Raw genomic sequence first — 21,609 nt, forward strand, 5'->3', positions numbered from 1 at the left:
ATTTGAAATGTTTTATTAGGTTAAAAGTTAGGTCTAAGTGTTTATCACATTCTATTGTGTAATAATAATTTATTGAGTAATACAATTTTGAATATGCAGTACATTAAAATTGATGAATGTGTATTTATGGTTGACGGTCGTTTGGACGAGCCTAGCCTGAGGGCAGGTAGCAAGAGAGAGAGAGAGAGAGTGAGAGCTCTATGCCTGTATGACTAGACCGTCTTGAAGTGATACTCGGATAGATAAAAAGATGGGATAGAAAAACTGAGTGGAAGAACGGTTCCCAACTACTAGTATTATCATTAGTCGAACGCCGATCCTGCAAGCTCCTGCAAGAAGCGAGTCCGTCGCCATACCCACCAAAAAGTTTAAATTTAGGAATGTGAAAGAAAACCCCCAAGCTGTGGAATTATAACACTTACATTATGTTTCCAGACGACCTTGTAGGCTCGCGGGTTGGCATCCACATGACAATCGAAGTAGACGTCGTCCCCTTCCCTGATGTTTGTCGGGTTGAGCGACGCCCCCAGCACCGCCTTCGCCGTTGGTGCGTCTGCAGGAGGATGACGAACACGTGGAGTGGTTATGGTGGTAATAACAGGTCACGCGAGTCTAGTTGTTGTAATAATTGTCCTTTCGTTGCAGAACTTTCCTGCACCCAACAATTAGGAATTAAGCAACCTGAGATCCTAAGAAAATCTCTGGTCCAATGTTATACCTGAAAATTGGTAGCGTATTAACAGTGGGATTATGCTACAGGGCTGACACAGCAACAGCAAAGGAAGCTACAAACTTCCGTAATGTGATATATGCAGTAGATAAAGCCCAAGGTCAGCTAATGGGATTTTGACAACGCAACGATAGATTGCATGAATCTAACATCGCTTATATAAGGAGAGCAATTTATTAACCTAATACATGACACATTAAATGTCGTCCACAAGCACGATTAACATAACAGCTGGAGCTTTTTAGCTCATATGGCTCGTGCATGTAGCTAATTCCTTAATGATCCATTCAAATCCCCCCTTCCCCACTAATATGTATGCTAGCTTTTGCTGCATATGGTGTGACGATATATGTGCCGGTTGGCAGATAACTATTGCAGGTGGAGGACGGCGGCAGCGTGACTGTTCCATGCTTTCCTATTATCTCATTGCTCCTCATAGTCGACTATAGTCATAACTCCACACCTGGGGCCGCGGCCTCAAGTGTCACATGTTTAAGCGGTAGGTTTCTCCTCTAACAATTCGTCACCTACACAAATATGGCTGATTGGGAGATCAGTTTACTCTCCCTATGCTTTGAGGAGCATCAGCATGAAATTATAACTTTTTATTCGTAGGTCAGTGTCCTGTTCAACCCATCCTCAGTTTCCATATTCTAAAGCCAATGGCAACTCGCCCTCTTCTCTAGGACATATCTGATTGGGCTCGGAACATGATACAAGCTATCTTCTCACACCATGTGAGAGGTGCTTATTCTTTAGGATTAGGTTAGATATCCCCGTCCCTCTCTAAACTACTCCATTTGTAACAGCTCCGTGACTGCCAGTCCTTTCTCAAGTGATTAATATCGCAAATTAATCACTGTCGAATGCTACGTCTTTCTCCGTGACGCAATTGAACTCGTGAAAAACTTGGTTCGTTTTGAATACTATATACATATGAAATTTTACATCTAAAAATGGTATTTTATTATCTACATTCCAGTGAAAGAACCCAGTTTTAGAAAACCCAGTGGTGTTGATAACAAGTCACGTGACTCTGGCTGTAGTGGCGATGGTTAAATTAATGAAAGAGATGAAAGAAACGTTGACGGCACTCGTAGTGCCGATGACGAAAATGATCACCAACACCGTTGGTGATGCGTTTTCAGGAGGAGAAGGAAGGGCTTAAGTGAGGTATATACCCTGTGTTATGGTGATAGTTATCATAAAATATTTTAGTAAATCTACCTTTACAGCAAATCAAACGGTCTCAACGAAAATATGATGGAAAGTGTTAAAATTTGAAACACTGTTGTCCAGAGGTGCCTTTCCTTAAATGTCATGTGAAGGTGAATGTCTTCATTAAAAATATTGGAGGAAATGTATTTTTCGATTTGTCAGGAAATAATGTATTATGTGTCATCTGACCTGTAGTAAATATTAGACAATGGGTATCTTATAAGTCTCCAGATCAGAACTGTATGGAGTCATCCTTCATGCAGCGCAATATCTTTGTGTATAAAATAGTCCTGGAGAGTATTCTGGACTAAAGTATACTTACTGGCAGGCCAGTAAGCTCTTCTGTTGGCTTCAATATCCTTGCAGGGGCTGACAGCTCTTAAACCAAACCACCAAACTGATATTGTTTCCTACGTCTTCTCTTGCACCAAATGTAAGTCGACAGAGTAATATCATGCATACCAAACACATAAGTCAGAACTAGCGGTCGGCAAACAGTGTGGCCGTAACCCTGGGCGTGTGTGTGTGTAAATGTGAACCCCCCATTATAATGGGAGTATCGACACTGGGCACCAGATTATAAGCAAAGGATGACTTCATTAATATTTCCTGCTGGAAGCTGTACCTATTCTGCCACTGTGTGAGCAAGGAGGCTAACTGCTCACTATATCACCTTTATTGCGTATGCAACCTTACCATTGCTGTGGAACGCTAAACCGCCTTGCAAATAACGTAATGTATAGCATCAATATACCAGACTGTTATTAAGCTATCGAAAGTGTCCAAACTCCGACACACCAGCTACGAAACACTTCTTACCTGACATTCCAGAGCCATAGCAATGATGTTTATGTGTCTGTACTTGTCTTTTATATAACGATCTTATAAATCAACTCGGATATGTTTTTGTGCTTGCATAACGATAACATCCACATAATATCATTTATGGTCTAACTTGCCAAAGTCAACTATTTTATTTATGAACATGGCTGCAGGGATGTTTGCATTATAGTTTTTGTTGTCGATGTTGCTCTTGTCGACGTTGTTCTTGTCGACGTTGCTCTTGTTGTCGACATTGCTCTTGTCGACGTTGCTCTTGTTGTCGACGTTGTTCTTGTCGACGTTGCTCTTGTTGTCGATGTTGCTCTTGTCGACGTTGCTCTTGTTGTCGACGTTGCTCTTGTCGACGTTGCTCTTGTTGTCGACGTTGCCCTTGTTGTCGATGTTGCTGCTGATGATGCTTTTGTCGGTGCTGCTGTTGCAAAAGACTTGAGGACGAATTGAAAGACAGATGCCCACCATTAGGAACATCGGATATTGAACTCTGACCATGCAAGAAGCGAGGTCACCGGCTCGGTACAGATCAGTGGAGAGGGAATCATCTCAGAAGACAATGCTTATTAATAGGATATTCTCCACATTACTGCATTTCCGGACAAATGAAGAAAGCCAAAAGAATGGTAAAAACATTAAGTTTACACTTCAGAAGATTGAGTCAATTTGGTACGAATTCAATAAGTGCGTTCCACCAACAGGTGAACGAGAGGTTTGTTTCTAAGGGCGTAAACATTCTTAGTAAAGGAAACTCTTCTTCTACTCTTAAGTAAGATTGCAAGAGGTATAATCTCCTCTGTAAATTAAATATTAATAGTGAAAATAATCACCATCTGCTTCATCTTCTACTGCACCTGCTGTTGCACCATCTGCTCCACCTGCTGCTGCACCATCTACTTCAATTGCTGCACCATCTTATGAACGACTTTCCGAGGTTAGAGGCCAGACGTTTGGACTAGCTTCACTCAACTTTCTTATATGAAGCATGTGGTGTATGAGTGTATCATAGACCAATTGGTCTCGACGCCAATGCCACACGTTTAGAAATATCGGTATCTCCAGCCCTCCCCCCCCCCCACCCGTGCAATAATCATGAACTCAAGTCCGAAATATTAATTGTTTTGTACGAAGGCGTATTAGCCAGTTTCGGTGATTCATTATAAAATTTGTGTGGAAGAGACGAGTGGGGTGGGGTGGGGGGGGGGAAGAGGAAGGGAGATGTTTGAAGAGGGGGAGGAGAAAGAGGGAGAATGGTGGAGAGAGGGAGAGTGGAAAAAATAGGAGAGACATTTATTTTTTATTTATAATATGCCACATATAATCTGCATTTATATTATAATCAGTTGCATGTATAAGGTAAGGGGAGACCATCAAGAGAAAGCGCTAAATCATTACTACTATATAGCACTTGGAAAGGATATGAGGAAGGGGATTTGGGATAGGACAGGAAAGGAATGATGCCTAACCATTTGGACGGTCGAGTTTTAAATGTCGACCTACATGGAGCGAGATTGTCGTTCTACCAGCCAGCCCAATATGTAGTAACTGTAAGCCTCATCATCCTAATTATGCACTATATTCTTGTCAATACAGTTGGCTACAAAATCGTCCCACCCTTGATATAATATAATTGAAAGTTGGCTTTAGCAGATTTTGTGGACATGTAATATTGTTTCATAATTAATTAAAACCAAAACAACTGTAAGAATATCAGTTCTGGATGAAACAAACATATTTGTCAAAAATAATTAGTATCAAAATAAAATTTTACGATGTAAATACAATTTTTCACAGCTCGGCTATTTGTATTTTATTCGTTCTCCAATAATTTCAATAACATAAAAAAAAGTTTTATGTAACATTTAAGTAAGCTCTTGTACTTCTTAAGAAGGGACGTGTAACGAATCTTCCATGCTGGACTTTTTCAGCTCCTTCAGAACACGTGGCTTGAACCTGTGAACTGTCTTTAGCTAATATTAGAAATGTTCTACTCAACTGAAGTTCAGAAATTGTGATGGCCTCTCAAGAACTTTGATATAATGCATCACTAACCTATTGGCAGTAGATCTTAAGGTGAGCTTCGGTTCATTAACCCGCTGGATTTGCCACCAAGCTTCAGTTTCTTTACAGAGGAAACCGAGATTTTTAATATATTATCCTGTTATACTTTGCACCCCACCCGTCATTCAATTCTATCAAGGATACCAGGACCACAAGACGTATACACGTTGCCAGATCAAAACAGCTTTCAATCTAAGGCAAGGGTGACAGTCTTCTCAACGTAGCATTTTCAACTCTAAAAGTATCGCTGAACAGCGTTTTTAAGACCATACAACAAGCTGCATCTGCGCAACGATTGATACGAAGTTTTGCGGTCAGATAAAAATATATCGGTCTTTTTGTATATACTCAACATTTTGTATATTTAAGTTAATGCTCTTGCATAGAAAAATTTAGATTTTTCTATTAGTATTGAGGTGATGTGTCTCAATGAAGATAATCACCACAGCCTTGAGTACCAATAGCGAGGTCACTACCTTCCCTATCTAATTATTAGAAAAAAAAACTTTTCAGCTCAGTATAAATCAGTAAACACACTTCTGTACCGGGACACTAGTTCTCTGATTCACCTCCCACGATAACACCTGCAGATTGAGCAGTCACCTCCTACGATAACAGCTGGCGCTTGAGCAGTCACGTACCACAGTAACACCTGCCGCTCAGTCATCGTTCTCGTGAGTCATCTCTCACGAGAACACCTGCCGCTTGAGGAATCACCTTCCATGTACCGAAGGATCTCGTACTATAACTAAGTCACGTTTAAAAACTGCTGTAGAAGACATTTTCTTCAGTAACCTGACTGATACTACACTTAAATTTCAGTTATCTCAACTCGTGTCCCTAATATCCTATAATGCACTGAGTGCACCACCAACTTTGCCCTCTGAGTAGACCTTACTGTATAAGTAATTGATAACAAACGATCCACTGAGAAATTCCTCCCATGTACAAGGTTGTCTCAAGTCTCTACAACTCCTCAGTGCTACTCTCCAAGAGTCAACACGTTTGGTGTGTCGACATCTTCCCGACGGCTGGTGCTTGTCGTGTACGTGGCAATATCTCTTGCCCTTAAGGAACTCCAGTCTGCTGTCTCACGTACCCACCCCGTCTTGACTTGGTCGCTTCTTGTGACCATTTCGTAGCCTTGTATCTTGTCAACACTTGCGTGAACTAATTTAATGCTAGAACCTGGCTGCTTCTAGGATAGATTCGATAAGCACGTCCGCCTTCGTCTGGTATCAGTCTTCCTCACGATCTCTGTTTCGGTAGTCATATAGTTTCCAGCAGCCTCGCTAGCTCTGAAGCTCTTGCAATTGGTTCCTCGTTCTAGCTGAATTGTTATAGGCGCAGATATCTCCAACTTGGATCTATAGAGGTTTTCGGTTGCACTAATTCAGATACTTTTGGTCAGACCTATAATACTCTCCGTCTTGCCACCGTCTAGAAGATTTCACCTCCCCTGTATTTCCTGAGACAGTTCGTCCAAAATTCCTTCTGGTATACTAAGATCCAGCATATGTTCACAGTGATGATAGGCATCCATACCAGTGTTAAAATCGAGGGTACAAGTTACCATTAAACAGAAATGCAACGGTGGTGTGATGGGTGATGGTCTGGTAGTGGGGTGGCGATTGGGGGGGAGAGGGGGTGATGACCGGTGGTGGTGTAAAGGTGGCGTATCGTAAATTCATAAACATTAATGCTTATCAATACACTCGCACATAGCAATATACTCACAAGAAACACGTCATTACACACACATACAATACACTCACAAAAATTTACTCATAACAATACACGGATACCAACCAATCCTCCTGAAATGATAGTTTTTATAGTAACTATTTGGTCGAAATTGCCAATATGTAGTGATGGACCGCCAGTAAACAACTTTTTGTACTTTAAGTTTTACTATGTTCGGAAAAATGTAAGCTAAAAACTAACCTTAAATATTCCTAGGGCTAGTATAGATCATATATGAACTATATTAGGCTTAAGATAGCGTACATTAGAATTTGGATTGCTAGAATAGGTTAGATTAGGGTTTATATTTATGTTCAATAATACAAAGCCTAATATTCTGGTGGTCCATCACTACATATTGGGACTTTCGAGCAAATAGTTACTATAAGTACTCTCATTTTAGAATAATGGGATGTTCACACACATCAATACATTCACATCAGTACACTCACATCAATTCACTCACACATGCATACACTTTCATCAATACACTCACACACATGAGGACATTCACACTAATCAGTATACTCTCACACATATTAACATACATGTTAATGTGTCACACCTCAGTGTGTTAATGTGTCACATACACACCTCAGCTCAGCGTTTTATTGTGCTTCCTCGACAAACATGATTAAGGTGTAACTCAGCAGGAACAGGAAGTTCGTAACTTATTTTGTAGCTCCTCCAATGCTGCTACAGGTTGATGAATATTGATGCTACAAGGGGGTACAAAATATGTTAGCACAAACTAATTAGGTATGTGTATTACGTGCATTTCGAATAATTACAGACCTTACATAATGTACTACGAAGCTTAGCATTGAAATGCTGAGTCCTTGGATTTTAATTTTCTGTTTTGCACCTAAGCAGAAAGAAGAGTAAAGTTAGTCACTGTTGACTTTTGTCTCCGTGTGATATCTGGTGCACCTAATGTGTTACTGGTGCTTTGGCACCGTGCAACACGTGATGCATCTGGAGTGTAACTGGTATTTGTGCACCATGCCAGCACCTGCACCACAGGACTGGGAGTGGCCAATCGATTAGCTGCGATGCTTCGTTAATCGATTAACGCAGATGCTGGATTACACCACCTTGACATCTCAGAAACTCAATTAATTAACATTCAATTAATCCTTCCTCGTTCAAATTTTCACTTTGGCAATTAAGCTATGTTTTGACTAAACCTGTGTATGTTGTTAGCTAAATGAGGCATTTGCTAACATACCGAGATACGTGCCATCGTGGCTGCGATAAATGTAATAATGTATTTCTTAAACGTTACATTATGTTGGGACATAATACTTAAACTGAAAATGTAAACAATCTTACGGTCGAAAATAACATTGCCTTAAATTAAAAAGAATATATGCTCATCCGTATCAATAAACCACGGCCACGGTTTAAAGTTAAAAAACTTAAAACTGGAATTATATCAAAATAAGAGTTTTGAAATTTGAATCGTAATTAGTGATAATTGATCGCTCTTACCTAAGGCCTGTCATAGTTACATGTCTTGCGACAGAATATTTACCAATATGCAAAACGCTATTCGTAGTGTGAAAATTGTGACTTTGATGGATATTACACACCGTGATGGAAAATGCGGTGCATTAATCAGACTTGAAGGTGTTACACAGGCACTTATCGTACCATAATCTGCTGTCGTCTTGGTTCTGTAAGATTAATTCCAGAAAATACCAATTCCATGCTATTAATATTTAATCTATCTTGAGTACCTATTCTTCATAAGTACACCTCCTTTCTCACTCCCGGGAAATTTAAAGAGGACAACCTCTTGTCCTGGAATACAAATGACCCAGTACACACATCACTCCAAGCAGCTTATTCGTGTCTAACGTGAAGCTGCCGATATTAAAACACAAGGAAGATCAGAGAAATGTCGACAAAGACTCACTGGATTATGACGAATCCAGTATTTCTTCCTAGCTCTATATCATTGTACTGACTTAGCACTATAATTTCCTTTTCTTCAATAATTTCATAATACTAACATGAAAAAAATACATACTATAAGCTACAATTTAAAAATAAATCATCAAACAATATTTCTTAGATATATGATTTAAAAGTCAAACTGTGCGTTTTTCCCTGCTCTTTTATGGTGATTTGACTGGTATGCTAGTCAACGTCTCAAATATTCACACGTCAATCAGTCTACGCCGCAAATCTTCAACCATCGCACTGATCGGAGTTGGTGACTAACAGTTGGAAAAGTTACTTGCTCCTTGGATTATTGGCTTGTTTCTGTAATGATTCTTCTCGTCATCCTAGCTGTTGATTTCTCATGACGTTGGCTTGAACTGTCAGAAGAATTGTTTTCTGAGAGTTGTCCACCATCCAGTCGTATAAGCTAAGATCCCAGCGAGAATCATGGGCCCTTCCGCTGCCTTAGGTCGTCGACACACAAATTTGTGAACCACACTTGGCTAGCTATGATTAGCGGCTGAGGGAATTGACTGATCATCAGAAGCAAAGAGGTTAACGCAATCTATCGGTCTTTATTTCTTGCTGTTTGGTGAATCAGGTCGCTGATTTGCTTCGATTAAACTCAATTTTCAAGTTGCCAGAAGCTGTTCTCATCGACGTCTTCACACCAAATATGTTCGTCGTAATCTGTCCCCATTTGGCTTGATGAATTCGAGTTGTATATCGGGACATCTTTTTCGCAATAAATAATGACCTAAAAGGGTTTAGTAAAAGCTTAGCCCGTTTTTAACAAAGGCTAAATGGTCGTTAAACCAGCCGTTGAACCCCATGTTTATAAATGAAAAACACCGTACACACGATTCACAACTTATGGCTTTCGAATTTTTGTCAAATGGTGCTTCGCTCACGCCCTCTACTCGAATCACACTTTTCCAAATAATAATAATAATGACAATAGGAATTATTATTTATATAAAGTACAATTGAAACATACAGTTGAATATTCCTAGTTACACAATGTAATTAATAAAAAGCCATTAATACGCCGCTAATTGATCCACGTGAGGCAAATACTAATAATTATGAATAGAATGTAAACCCTAACCTAACCTAGTCCTAATTATACATATTGATTATAAACATTTATAGTGTGAATGAAGGAAAAAAGTAGAACGATAGTCAAAAAAGTTGGATCGTCATCAGTTGCGAATCGTATGTAAACCTATTTTTTTTATTCATGAACAAGAGGTTTTGGCAGCTGAATTTGCGAGCATTTGGCCATTGTTTATGAAGACTTTGTAGGGTAACAGTGATGAAGATATGTGTGTACAATCACTCCGTCATCCATACAAAGTCGGGTTTTCCCTCCAGTGTGTGTATAGCCTATTCATATAATGATAGTTTGTAAATAATGTTGGAAATATAACTATCCAACTGTGCTGTTGACCTATTGTTAAGGCCAACAGACATATACTTTGCGTGATAAGTAAAAGTGGATTAGAAGGATAGATAAAATCTTCACTTGTGATTCATTGCGTGTTGATAATTATAATCCTAATATCAAAGGATATTGCAACAACTGCATCTTCAAAGCTATAACTGCTAGTTACGAGTGCGTGGGGGGACGAGCCACGGATAACGTGACGACATAATAACATCAGCTTGCGTGGGACTTAATACGTATAAATCTCAGAGTAATAATCATCTCAAAGTGACAGGTTCAATGAGAGTAAAACATGTAATAAGGCGATCATAATCATCTCTATAACGTGTCTGATATGTCGAGGTTCGGGCGATGTATAATCAACTTTAGCTGAAGGTGTTCGGCTTAAGTTAAAGACATTTGAAGTGTGTGTGTGTGTAGGTGTGTGTCAGGAAATATAACATTCATAGCGTGCAAGGTGATGAGAGTGATATGAAGTGTTGTACTCACAGTAGACGCTGAGTTTCCAGGTGTCCTCGATCACTGCCGTGGGAACGTTGCGGTTCTCAGCCCGACACGCCAGGAGTCGTCCGTCGTCGGACGCATTGGGCGTAAGACATACAATTGAGGTAGACACGTTGCCCCCATGTGAGGTCTGTGTGTGGGAACAGGAGAGTATAAGATGTTGTTACCAAAACAGTCGCACCTTTTCTCTACACGTTCTAGTACTCTACATGCGATCTCTCATATGAGTAGGAATTGTTTTTAATCGCCTTCTCCGTTTGCTCTGATAAAAATGGACACTATAAGTAGATCACATAAGAGTGAACAACAACTTGCGTTACTAGCTTTAACCTTATTTGTACCTACTTCCAGTTTACAATATATTTAAGGGTAATACGCTAACCTAAGCACAATTAAGGGTAATTGTGCTTATGTTTAGGCCACAGCATAAAGTATGTACTCGGTTCACACATCTCTCGCATCATACATTAAATGACTGAAAAATTACCTCCAAATAGATAAAAGAAGTTACTATGGAACACATCCAAGATAAGTATTTAGCCAAGAGAGAGTGCTCGGAGAAATACCGTATGGCAAGACAAAGCACAGCATTCTATATCAGTGTACATAAGGAGGAACCAGAACACCAGTTTCGTAGAAGGAACACTAGTATGCTGAAGGCCTAAACAGAGTAAAGAGTACTAGAATGAGAAGGTTGATACTAGATACAGGTCTATTAAGGTAGTCACAGAGTATAGAGCCTAGAGTATCAAACAAATCAAAGTAAATAAAATACAGAACACGGCGAACGTAACACAGAGGAAACAGCTGGTACACAACCAGACTGACCAATAACGAGGTGAGACACCTACCGTATCATCGGCAGCTGGCATCCTGGATGACCCCCACCACCAGGTGAGGACCGCGGGGGGCCGTGACCCCCGGGAGGAACACAACACCTCGTACGTCCTGCCGGCGGAGAGTGGCTCCTGGGGGCGATGGATGACCACGTCCAACGGCCGCACTGTGTATGTATATCCACACAAGGTTTACCAACACTTTAATATGTAATTCAAAAGACATTAAATTATTTACCTGTAAGCTTTCTTATCTTATAAGCTGGCAAACTTTAAGGTAAACTCTGCTGGAATTTCTTAGTTAAGTTTCCCAGCTCAAATATTCCCTTAGAAGTCTTTAGTCGAATATTTCTGAGCGCTAAAACCTGATCTATAGGTTCTTCAACACATAGCAGTCGACTGTTTCTGAAGGCAAGAAGTCTATGTAAACACTTGAAACCCCCTCCCTACCCCCAGCTACAGTGTTCAACACAAAGTTGTGTTTCTAAACGTAAGAAACCCCAAATTTAGTGTTTTTCAATATACAACTTAGTTCAGTGTTTCAGCAACTATAGTATTTTCAAACCAGAACTCAATTCCAAACGCTTCAACTCACAGTTCATATCTATAGTGACCATGGTTGCGAGGGCCGGAGATACTTGGTTATTAGTGGCTCGACAGGTGAGTTGAGCCCTGAGCAACGACCTTGTTACTCCTCTCAGCGTCAGGTCGTTACGAGTCTGGTCGTCTTCGCGACTCTCAATGGTGTCATCAATAACCTGATCGTTAAGCAACCAGGTGACAGCTGGCGCCGGGCGACCTGTGGTAGGAGAGGAGGGATAGTTTTACCAGGGAGAAAATATAGTTTTGCAGAGGAGAAAGTATAGTTAGTGTGTCTGTTATATTTGATGTGATTACTTCAGCTTCAAGATAGCAACATAGTTGTATTTGCTAGTGTTTCACCCACGGGGTGGTAATATGTCATCCTCGAAGTGTCAACGTTAACCTCGAAGTGGCATTATGACCCTCGAGGTGACAGTGTAACTCTCGAGGGTGTAGCTCAGGCCAAGATGATAGTTCAGAGTATCACGATAGTTCAGGTACACAGGATAGTTCAGGTACACAGGATAGCTCAGGTACACAGGATAGGTCAGGTACACAGGATAGGTCAGGTACACAGGATAAGTCAGGTACACAGGATAGGTCAGGTACACAGGATAGCTCAGGTACACAGGATAGCTCAGATACACAGGATAGCTCAGATACACAGGATAGCTCAGATACACAGGATAGCTCAGATACACAGGATAGTTCAGATACACAGGATAGCTCAGATACACAGGATAGCTCAGGTCAACAAGAGTGTCCAGGCCAACATGAATATTCAGAGCAATATTCAACATCAGTTGAATATTGAGGCTTTATTGTATATTCATTATTTTTAATTAATATCGAAATACAAGGAAATTGTTATATCCTTGAACGTTAAATTCACGCACAGATTAGTCCCAAGGCCTCTCATTGTGTCGAGCTGGCTTTGCTTCATGGGAATCAATTATGTCTTATTTAAAAGTTAGTTTTTATTTTATGCATAAATGCATAAAATAAAAGCTTCGTCTTTCTGCAGTTGGGCTTCAAATCGTTATTTTGTTTAATTAACAGTAGCTTAGACCAAGTGGTTGGTTTCATGCGTTAGTTTATTACACATCCAGTAATGCTATGTGAGTTGTTTGCACATGTTTTCCTTTCTTTATTTCTCTCTGAACAAACTTTTCGTAGAAGGAAAGTAATAAGATTATTTTTTTTAATTTTACTGTTGTTTTTCATGCATATTTGAGGTTACGGTTATATATATATATATATATATATATATATATATATATATATATATATATATATATATATATATATATATATATATATATATATGCGAACAAGCCTGAATGGTCCCCAGGACATATGCAACTGAAAACTCACACCCCAGAAGTGACTCGAACCCATACTCCCAGAAGCAACGCATCTGGTATGTACAAGACGCCTTAATCCACTTGACCATCACGACCGGACAAAATGAGGTGATAGCCGAGGCTATTTGAACCACCCCACCGCCGGCACTCGGATAGTTATCTTGGGCATAGCATTTTACCAAATCACCTCATTCTTTGGGGCAACACGTGAGGAACACAAATGCGAACAAGCCTGAATGGTCCCCAGGACATATGCAACTGAAAACTCACACCCCAGAAGTGACTCGAACCCATACTCCCAGAAGCAACGCATCTGGTATGTACAAGACGCCTTAATCCACTTGACCATCACGACCGGACAAAATGAGGTGATAGCCGAGGCTATTTGAACCACCCCACCGCCGGCACTCGGATAGTTATCTTGGGCATAGCATTTTACCAAATCACCTCATTCTTTGGGGCAACACGTGAGGAACACAAATGCGAACAAGCCTGAATGGTCCCCAGGACATATGCAACTGAAAACTCACACCCCAGAAGTGACTCGAACCCATACTCCCAGAAGCAACGCATCTGGTATGTACAAGACGCCTTAATCCACTTGACCATCACGACCGGACAAAATGAGGTGATAGCCGAGGCTATTTGAACCACCCCACCGCCGGCACTCGGATAGTTATCTTGGGCATAGCATTTTACCAAATCACCTCATGAGGTGATTGTATGATTGTATGAGGCAAAGTATGAGGTGATTTGGTAAAATGCTATGCCCAAGATAACTATCCGAGTGCCGGCGGTGGGGTGGTTCAAATAGCCTCGGCTATCACCTCATTTTGTCCGGTCGTGATGGTCAAGTGGATTAAGGCGTCTTGTACATACCAGATGCGTTGCTTCTGGGAGTATGGGTTCGAGTCACTTCTGGGGTGTGAGTTTTCAGTTGCATATGTCCTGGGGACCATTCAGGCTTGTTCGCATTTGTGTTCCTCACGTGTTGCCCCAAAGAATGAGGTGATTTGGTAAAATGCTATGCCCAAGATAACTATCCGAGTGCCGGCGGTGGGGTGGTTCAAATAGCCTCGGCTATCACCTCATTTTGTCCGGTCGTGATGGTCAAGTGGATTAAGGCGTCTTGTACATACCAGATGCGTTGCTTCTGGGAGTATGGGTTCGAGTCACTTCTGGGGTGTGAGTTTTCAGTTGCATATGTCCTGGGGACCATTCAGGCTTGTTCGCATTTGTGTTCCTCACGTGTTGCCCCAAAGAATGAGGTGATTTGGTAAAATGCTATGCCCAAGATAACTATCCGAGTGCCGGCGGTGGGGTGGTTCAAATAGCCTCGGCTATCACCTCATTTTGTCCGGTCGTGATGGTCAAGTGGATTAAGGCGTCTTGTACATACCAGATGCGTTGCTTCTGGGAGTATGGGTTCGAGTCACTTCTGGGGTGTGAGTTTTCAGTTATATATATATATATATATATATATATATATATATATATATATATATATATATATATATATATATATATATATATATATATATATATACCAAAATGACAATCAAAGGCGAAGATATACAAATAATCAAAGTTCGTGGAGCGTAACAAAAGGGTTGAGCCAACTTCGGCCAAGCTGAGAAGTTTGTGGGGGAGTTCCTCTTTATAGTTCCCGAGGAGCCTCGCGTAACTCGGTAAAACCTGGTTTACAACACTGGTAACGGCACAAGTTGCAGATACCTGTTTTGAGTTGTGCACAAGGAGCTAATTTATTTCCGTATTTTTTGGGGGGGAGCAATCGGCTAGGTACTGCTTCCTCAGGAGTTGTGGCTCTCCAGATTACTTCTACACCTCCATGGGTGATATTCCTCTGGGGGTGATGCATGATGTTCCTTTGGAGTGGTGGGTGGTTTGAAGACAAGAATTCCACCTTGAGTCCTTGTTTTCACAAACTTCACCTTGAGTCATTGTATATACAAGCTCCACCTTGAGTCATTGTATTTACAAGCTCCACCTTGAGTCCTGGTCTTCACAAACTCCACCTTGAGTCCTGGTCTTCACAAACTCCACCTTGAGTCCTGGTCTTCACGAACTCCACCTTGAGTCCTTGTATTCACAAACTCCATCTAGACCACAGTAACATCAGCCACTCTACCAAAAACATTCCCTCCGCCTCTATCACAGAGAGGCGACGATCCCTTGCGTTATGCAGGCGCCATCAAGCGGCTACGACAGACGCAGTTTCCCATAACTTAGGAGACAGTTGCTCGCCGTCTTGGGTTTATTGCACTGATGTTATAGTTCAATCGCTTAATGTCAACTAAATTGTACGTAAAATGTTCATAGTGTTCTTAAGAATAAGAATGGTGTGCAAAGTGTTGTGATCGTGTTTCTAGGCAATAGTGTGATGGCAATTGTCTCTAAATAAGAAAAAAACAGAAGGGAGTATTAAATTTGAGCGGTTTTTGCTTTCGTGCCGCATAGTTGACGTCGTTTTATTGAGTAGAAGAGAAAGTTGGAAGTAGCAATGTTAGATTCAATAGTTATATTTGACAGTTTTGAGTAGTTGAGGTTCATCCCCCTTCACCTTCCCACCGTGTTGTAGTTATATTCTGTGTCACAAAGAGACAAAAATAACGGCGTTCCCTTCACCATGTCTTAGTTACGTTGAGCTAAAGAAGTGGATGTTGCATGTTCGTCCATTTGGCCTACGATAGTGGTCATGTTTGAACTCCTGTTGTACAGAATCAGAACCATTTTTCCTTGATTAGAGTAATACTGAATGCTATACACACACCAGAAGCTTCTCAACGTCATATGACAACGATAATATACATTCACAAGATGTACGCGGAGGCACACACACACACACACACACACACACACACACACACACACACACAGGGTGTGGCAGGCAGAAAGGGTGCAAGAAGAAAACCCTGATGTAATAGGACTAACAGAAACAAAATTGTCAGGAGTCATAACAGATGCTGTGTTTCCAAAGGACTACTATATAGTAAGGAAAGAGAGGGAAGGGAGAGGAGGTGGAGGAGTGGCCCTGCTGATAAGGAAGGACTGGAGTTTTGATGAGATGGAAATTCCGGGCTGTGACGGATTCAGAGATTACATAACAGGAACTATAACAATGGGTGGACCTAAGATAATAGTGACAGTCATTTACAACCCTCCCCTAAATGACAGAAGACCTAGACAGGAGTTTGATAGGAACAACATGGCAACTATTAATATAATAGAGAGAGCAGCTTCAGTTGCCTGCAGGAATGGCTCAAGACTCTTAATCATGGGTGATTTCAACCATGGAAAGATAGACTGGGAGAATGGGGACCCACATGGTGGTGCAGATACGTGGCGAGCTAAACTCTTGGAAGTGGCAACAAGGAATTTTCTGAGCCAGCATGTCAAGGAACCCACAAGAATGAGAGGCAATGATGAACCAGCTAGACTCGACTTAATATTCACCCTAAATGAGTCAGAAATAAGGGAAGTCAAAGTTGAAGCCCCCATAGGAATGAGTGACCACAGTGTACTGACCTTTGAGTACTTGGTGGAGGTAGGGATAACCTATCCAAGGATGGGAGTGGAGGGGAAAAGACTGAATTACCGAAGAGGAAAATATGACGAGATGAGGAACTTCCTAATGGGAATACCATGGGAAACAGAACTTAGAGACAAGAATGTGCAGGTCATGATGGATATTGTCACCCAAAAGTGCCAGGAAGCTGCAGACAGGTTTATCCCCGTCCAAAAGGAGAAAAACGAAAAACAACAGAAAAACCCATGGTTCAACCAGGAATGTAAGGTAGCGAAACAACTGAGTAAAAGAACATGGAGAAACTACAGAAATAACAGAACACCAGAGAGCAGGGAGAGGTACCAGAGGGCCAGAAATGAGTACATCAGAGTGAGGAGGGAAGCAGAGAGACAGTTTGAAAATGACATCGCGAGTAAAGCCAAGACCCAACCAAAGCTGCTCCACAGCCATATCAGGAGGAAAACAGCAGTGAAGGAACAAGTGATGAAGCTGCGGAAAGGGGAGAACAGATACACAGAGAATGACAAGGAGGTGTGTGAAGAACTCAACAAGAGATTCCAGGAGGTCTTCACAATAGAACAAGGAGAAGCCCCTGCACTAAATGAGGAGGCGGCAACCTTGGAAACCTTGGAGGAATTTGACCTCACCAGTGATGAGGTCAAAAGGTGTCTGCTGGAGCTAGATGTGACAAAGGCTGTTGGGCCTGATAGAATCTCACCATGGATACTAAAGGAAGGTGCAGAAGCACTAAGTGTGCCACTCTCTATGGTGTATAACAGGTCACTGGAAACAGGAGACTTACCAGAAAGTTGGAAGACAGCTAACGTGGTCCCAATATACAAAAAGGGTGACAGGCAAGAGGCACTGAATTACAGGCCAGTTTCCTTAACTTGTATACCATGCAAGGTGCTGGAGAAGATCGTGAGGAAAAGGCTCGTAGAGCATCTGGAGGGAAATAACTTTGTAACGCACCACCAACATGGGTTCAGAGATGGTAAATCGTGCCTCACAGGGTTAATAGAATTTTATGACCAGGCAACGAAAATTAGGCAGGAAAGAGAAGGGTGGGCCGACTGCATTTTCCTGGATTGCCAAAAAGCCTTCGACACAGTACCCCATAAAAGGCTGTTAAAAAACTTGGAGCAACAGGCAGGAGTAAAAGGGAAGGTGCTCCAGTGGATAAGGGAGTACTTAAGCAACAGGAAACAGCGAGTAACGGTGAGGGGGAAGACATCAGAGTGGCGAGATGTCACCAGCGGAGTCCCACAGGGCTCAGTACTTGGACCCATCCTGTTTCTAATATATGTGAACGATCTTCCAGAGGGTATAGACTCATTCCTCTCGATGTTTGCTGATGATGCAAAAATTATGAGAAGAATCAAGACGGATGAAGATAGACAGAGACTACAGGATGACCTGGATAAACTGGAGGAATGGTCTAGAAAATGGCTGCTGAAGTTCAACTCTGGAAAGTGTAAGGTGATGAAATTAGGCGAAGGGAGCAGGAGGCTGAACACAAGGTATCATCTGGGAGGGGAAATCCTGCAAGAATCAAATAGAGAGAAGGATCTGGGGGTTGATATCACACCGAACCTGTCCCCAGAGGCCCACATCAAAAGAATATCATCAGCGGCATATGCTAGACTGGCCAACATAAGAACTGCCTTCAGAAACTTGTGTAAGGAATCTTTCAGAACCCTGTATACCACTTATGTAAGACCAATCCTGGAGTATGCAGCTCCAGCCTGGAGTCCATACCTAGTTAAACACAAGACAAAGTTAGAGAAGATTCAGCGGTATGCCACCAGGCTCGTCCCGGAACTGAGAGGATTGAGCTACGAGGAAAGGCTAAAGGAGCTGAACCTCACATCCCTGGAAAACAGAAGAGTAAGGGGAGACATGATAACCACCTACAAAATTCTCAGGGGAATTGACAGGGTGGACAAAGACAAACTCTTCAGCACGGGTGGGACACGAACAAGGGGACACAGGTGGAAACTTAGTACCCAGATGAGCCACAGAGACGTTAGAAAGAATTTTTTCAGTGTCAGAGTAGTTAATAAATGGAATGCACTAGGAAGTGATGTGGTGGAGGCTGACTCCATACACAGTTTCAAATGTAGGTATGATAGAGCCCAGTAGGCTCAGGAATCTGTACACCAGTTGATTGACAGTTGAGAGGCGGGACCAAAGAGCCAAAGCTCAACCCCCGCAAGCACAATTAGGTGAGTACACACACACACACACACACACACACACACACACACACACACACACACACACGAGTCACTTACCCCCATGCGCCATACAGCTGAGGTGAAGGTCGTCCCCCTCATTGACAGGACCGACGTAGCTCCGAACCTCTGCCCCGCTTTCTTCAACCAGCACCAGACGACGCGGTGGAACTGGAGGAGACACTGGTGTTAGTGATGTTAGTCCGTGCTAGTGCTAGCGTTAGAGGTCGGGGTAGTCGATGCTAGGACTAGTGTTTAGTGTTGTTTGTGGGTAGTCAGAGCCTTGTTCCCAACATAAATGAAGTCTTTAAGAATTATTTTTATTGCGTTCAGTGTTTGACTGATGAAGCGTATTATCAATACCTTTCAATAGAGCATTAATTGTTTAGCTTCAGGATGTTCACTAATTACAACATGAGGTTACCTATTATATTATTTTATGACTTGTAACCATTAAAGTTACAGTTATGATTAGTAACTGTAACTGTTAGGTCATTTGTTATGGCCTGTAACCATAAAGGTTCTAGGGCCTATTAGTATGCCTAGAGTTTTTAGGTGACGTGTTTTTGTGTTTTAGATGCCATTTGAGAGAAGATATCATTGGGAGCCTTGTCAACTCATCAAAGACCTGTATCAGCGTCAGGTTCTCCTCGTTGTAAATACTGAGATAATCAGCTTTTAAAATAATTGACTTGTATTTCTCGCAGTCAGATCCGTCGTTAGTAAGACCCAGGGGTAGTAAGTTAGTTCACAGTGATGTCGTTCAGTAAGGTTCTTAATCTTTTACGATTACTGACTGCCAATGGATTACTGTGTCCATACATTCTCCACCAGACTGTCGAAATTATCACCACCACCAGCCCAAAATTGGTGGGGCTGGAGCATTGTACGGTGAAGTCATTCTGATTAGGTATCAGTATGACTTCAAAAGACGTCAATAGATTGGTTTTTACTTTACAGATGGATAGGTAGGTACACAACAGCTAAACGGCCTGTGTTTGAGTACCAGTACAAAACAGTCTAAACGGCCAGAAAATCACTGGAATTTTGTCACTTTTATAGAATAACGGCAAATAACAAATTAAAAAAATAGCAACGGGTAGTGAGATTTTGCTGTTTTTTATGCAATGAGAAAAAAGGTATCTAACGTACAGTTACTGACGGTATTACTCGCTGTCATCTGACACACGCACAGTCGATTTCTCCACTTTAATTAAAGTTGTAATAATGCGGAGATCCGTAATCATTTTTTTTAATTGTTGAGAGATCGGGTCCCAAACCTTCTTATTTGGCTCCCATTCACCAAGAGGTATGGATAACCCCGGTTCTGATCTCCTCTTATAAGTGAAGTGTCTGTCGTAAGACCCTGACACATGTTCCCAGAAACGTCTTAGTGGATGTCCCCGGCGTTAATAAGATATCAGTATTTCATTGGCAGTGGATGAGTGTTTTGACTCGTATATTAGTTTCAGGAAGGTTATATATCTACTGTGTTGTACAACTTTTGCTTCATTAAACTCTCTGGAACAGCGGACAAAGCTGATACCAAAAGAAAGACCACACAAATATTTTTGTAGTTGTTTTTGTGTATCCCTTTGTATGATGACGTCAATAGTCTTTGTGTGTTGTGCAAAGATTGTACGGAAGTGAATATATTTTGCTCCGGCTCATAATAACATGAGTGACTGTTCCTTCAACACTTCAAAAAGTGACATCCCCGAGACTTTAGACCAAATCCTCCCTTATTACTACTGTCACATCTTTAATACAGGCAGGAATAACAAGCCAAGAAGTCAATTACAACTTCCATTACTTCCTCAGGAGTTATAATTAGACTATCAAAGAAGACCTCTTTCTCTAAACTTTACAAACACAATTCCAGAGAATCTTAACATTATTCCATAAAATGAGATGCTGTGTTGATGTTCTTAGAAAGGGCCATCATTCAGAGTCAACAGGTAAGCTCAACAATGATTGTTTATGTATATAATTAATTATATGGAATTTTCTTAATGAAATCGCCTTGAAATTGCGAAGCTGTCCACTGTTAATGATTATCATGATAGAAGAGAAAGAAAGAAAGAAAGAAAGAAAGAAAGAAAGAAAGAAAGAAAGAAAGAAAGAAAAAGATGGATAACAAGGGTAAGAGAGAGAGAGAGACTGAAGCAGGAAGACAGGTATACAACAGAATATATATATATATATATATATATATATATATATATATATATATATATATATATATATATATATATATATATATATATATATATATGTATATATTATATATATATATATATATATATGAATATAGGAATTCACTTTGGAATATAAGTTGCAATCTCAATTCCACTAGTGTCAATTCTGTAATTGGCAAAGGTCCTATGAAACGTCCTTTAAAAATATACAAACTATTTATTAGGAATTACATGTAAAACATTATTCCATGTCAAAGTTACTTCATCCAAGTGTGTGCTGAAAGCGACAACCTGTACCCCTGGCCCGTAGCGTACTTTGCTTGCTAATGTACTGTTCCTGACACAAATAACGCATTTGATTGAA

The 21,609-nt window shown here is 41.0% G+C and overlaps 1 protein-coding gene across 1 annotated transcript in view; it reads right to left on the bottom strand.

Moving 5' to 3' along the window:
- LOC123761019 (protein turtle homolog B) overlaps positions 1-21,609 on the bottom strand; it is a 118,053-nt gene that overhangs the window by 30,371 nt on the left and 66,073 nt on the right. Inside the window, exons 4-8 of the mRNA XM_045746834.2 lie at positions 19,108-19,218; positions 11,916-12,119; positions 11,336-11,487; positions 10,470-10,614; positions 423-553 (exon numbers count right to left, since the gene is read on the bottom strand). Of these exons, the coding sequence (XP_045602790.2) occupies positions 423-553; positions 10,470-10,614; positions 11,336-11,487; positions 11,916-12,119; positions 19,108-19,218 (743 nt within the window). The remainder of the gene's footprint in view (positions 1-422; positions 554-10,469; positions 10,615-11,335; positions 11,488-11,915; positions 12,120-19,107; positions 19,219-21,609) is intronic.

Source organism: Procambarus clarkii, chromosome 41 (assembly GCF_040958095.1).
Source record: "Procambarus clarkii isolate CNS0578487 chromosome 41, FALCON_Pclarkii_2.0, whole genome shotgun sequence".
In the NCBI taxonomy this organism is placed as follows: Eukaryota; Metazoa; Arthropoda; class Malacostraca; order Decapoda; family Cambaridae; genus Procambarus; species Procambarus clarkii.